We start from the raw sequence: 443 nt of genomic DNA on the forward strand, positions 1-443 counted from the left end.
TCTGTCCTTCACTTCTTTATAAAAGTGTCTAATAGAACTAAAACATCCTGTGATGGAGACTCTAATTCTGCAACCAGGTCTAGCCTTCAAAAAGTTCCCTTCAGAGTAACCCCTGAGTCTGCAAAATCACTATTAAACCAATGTGAAGATTAGTCAATAAAATGTCGACATCTACATAAAGGTGACAATCATGCTTTCTGGCTTGGACAGCCGAAGTGATTTTTCAGAAATTGCATGTCTTGTATGCAGTCATTGCTAAAAGTACCGAGCACAGGTCATGCAACTTTATCACATCTTACCTTTTCAACCTCATACAACCGACCCTGTGACTGTCAAAGGGAAAAAAATGTCAACCATTAGCCTGTCTTCTGCAAAGAGTTTTGTGTCAATATTGTCTACCTGTAAGAGATCAACAAGTTTGTAGTGCTTGGTGAATTAAGAAA

The 443-nt window shown here is 38.4% G+C and overlaps 1 protein-coding gene across 1 annotated transcript in view; it reads right to left on the reverse strand.

The window, feature by feature from the left end:
- The window catches only part of LOC119593704 (rho family-interacting cell polarization regulator 2-like), a gene marked incomplete in the record, with an annotated part of 108,243 nt that overhangs the window by 12,990 nt on the left and 94,810 nt on the right, over window positions 1–443 (reverse strand). Inside the window, 1 exon segment of the mRNA XM_037942669.1 lies at window positions 300–329. Within this exon segment, the coding sequence (XP_037798597.1) occupies window positions 300–329 (30 nt within the window).

Source organism: Penaeus monodon, chromosome 32 (assembly GCF_015228065.2).
Source record: "Penaeus monodon isolate SGIC_2016 chromosome 32, NSTDA_Pmon_1, whole genome shotgun sequence".
Taxonomy (NCBI): domain Eukaryota; kingdom Metazoa; phylum Arthropoda; class Malacostraca; order Decapoda; family Penaeidae; genus Penaeus; species Penaeus monodon.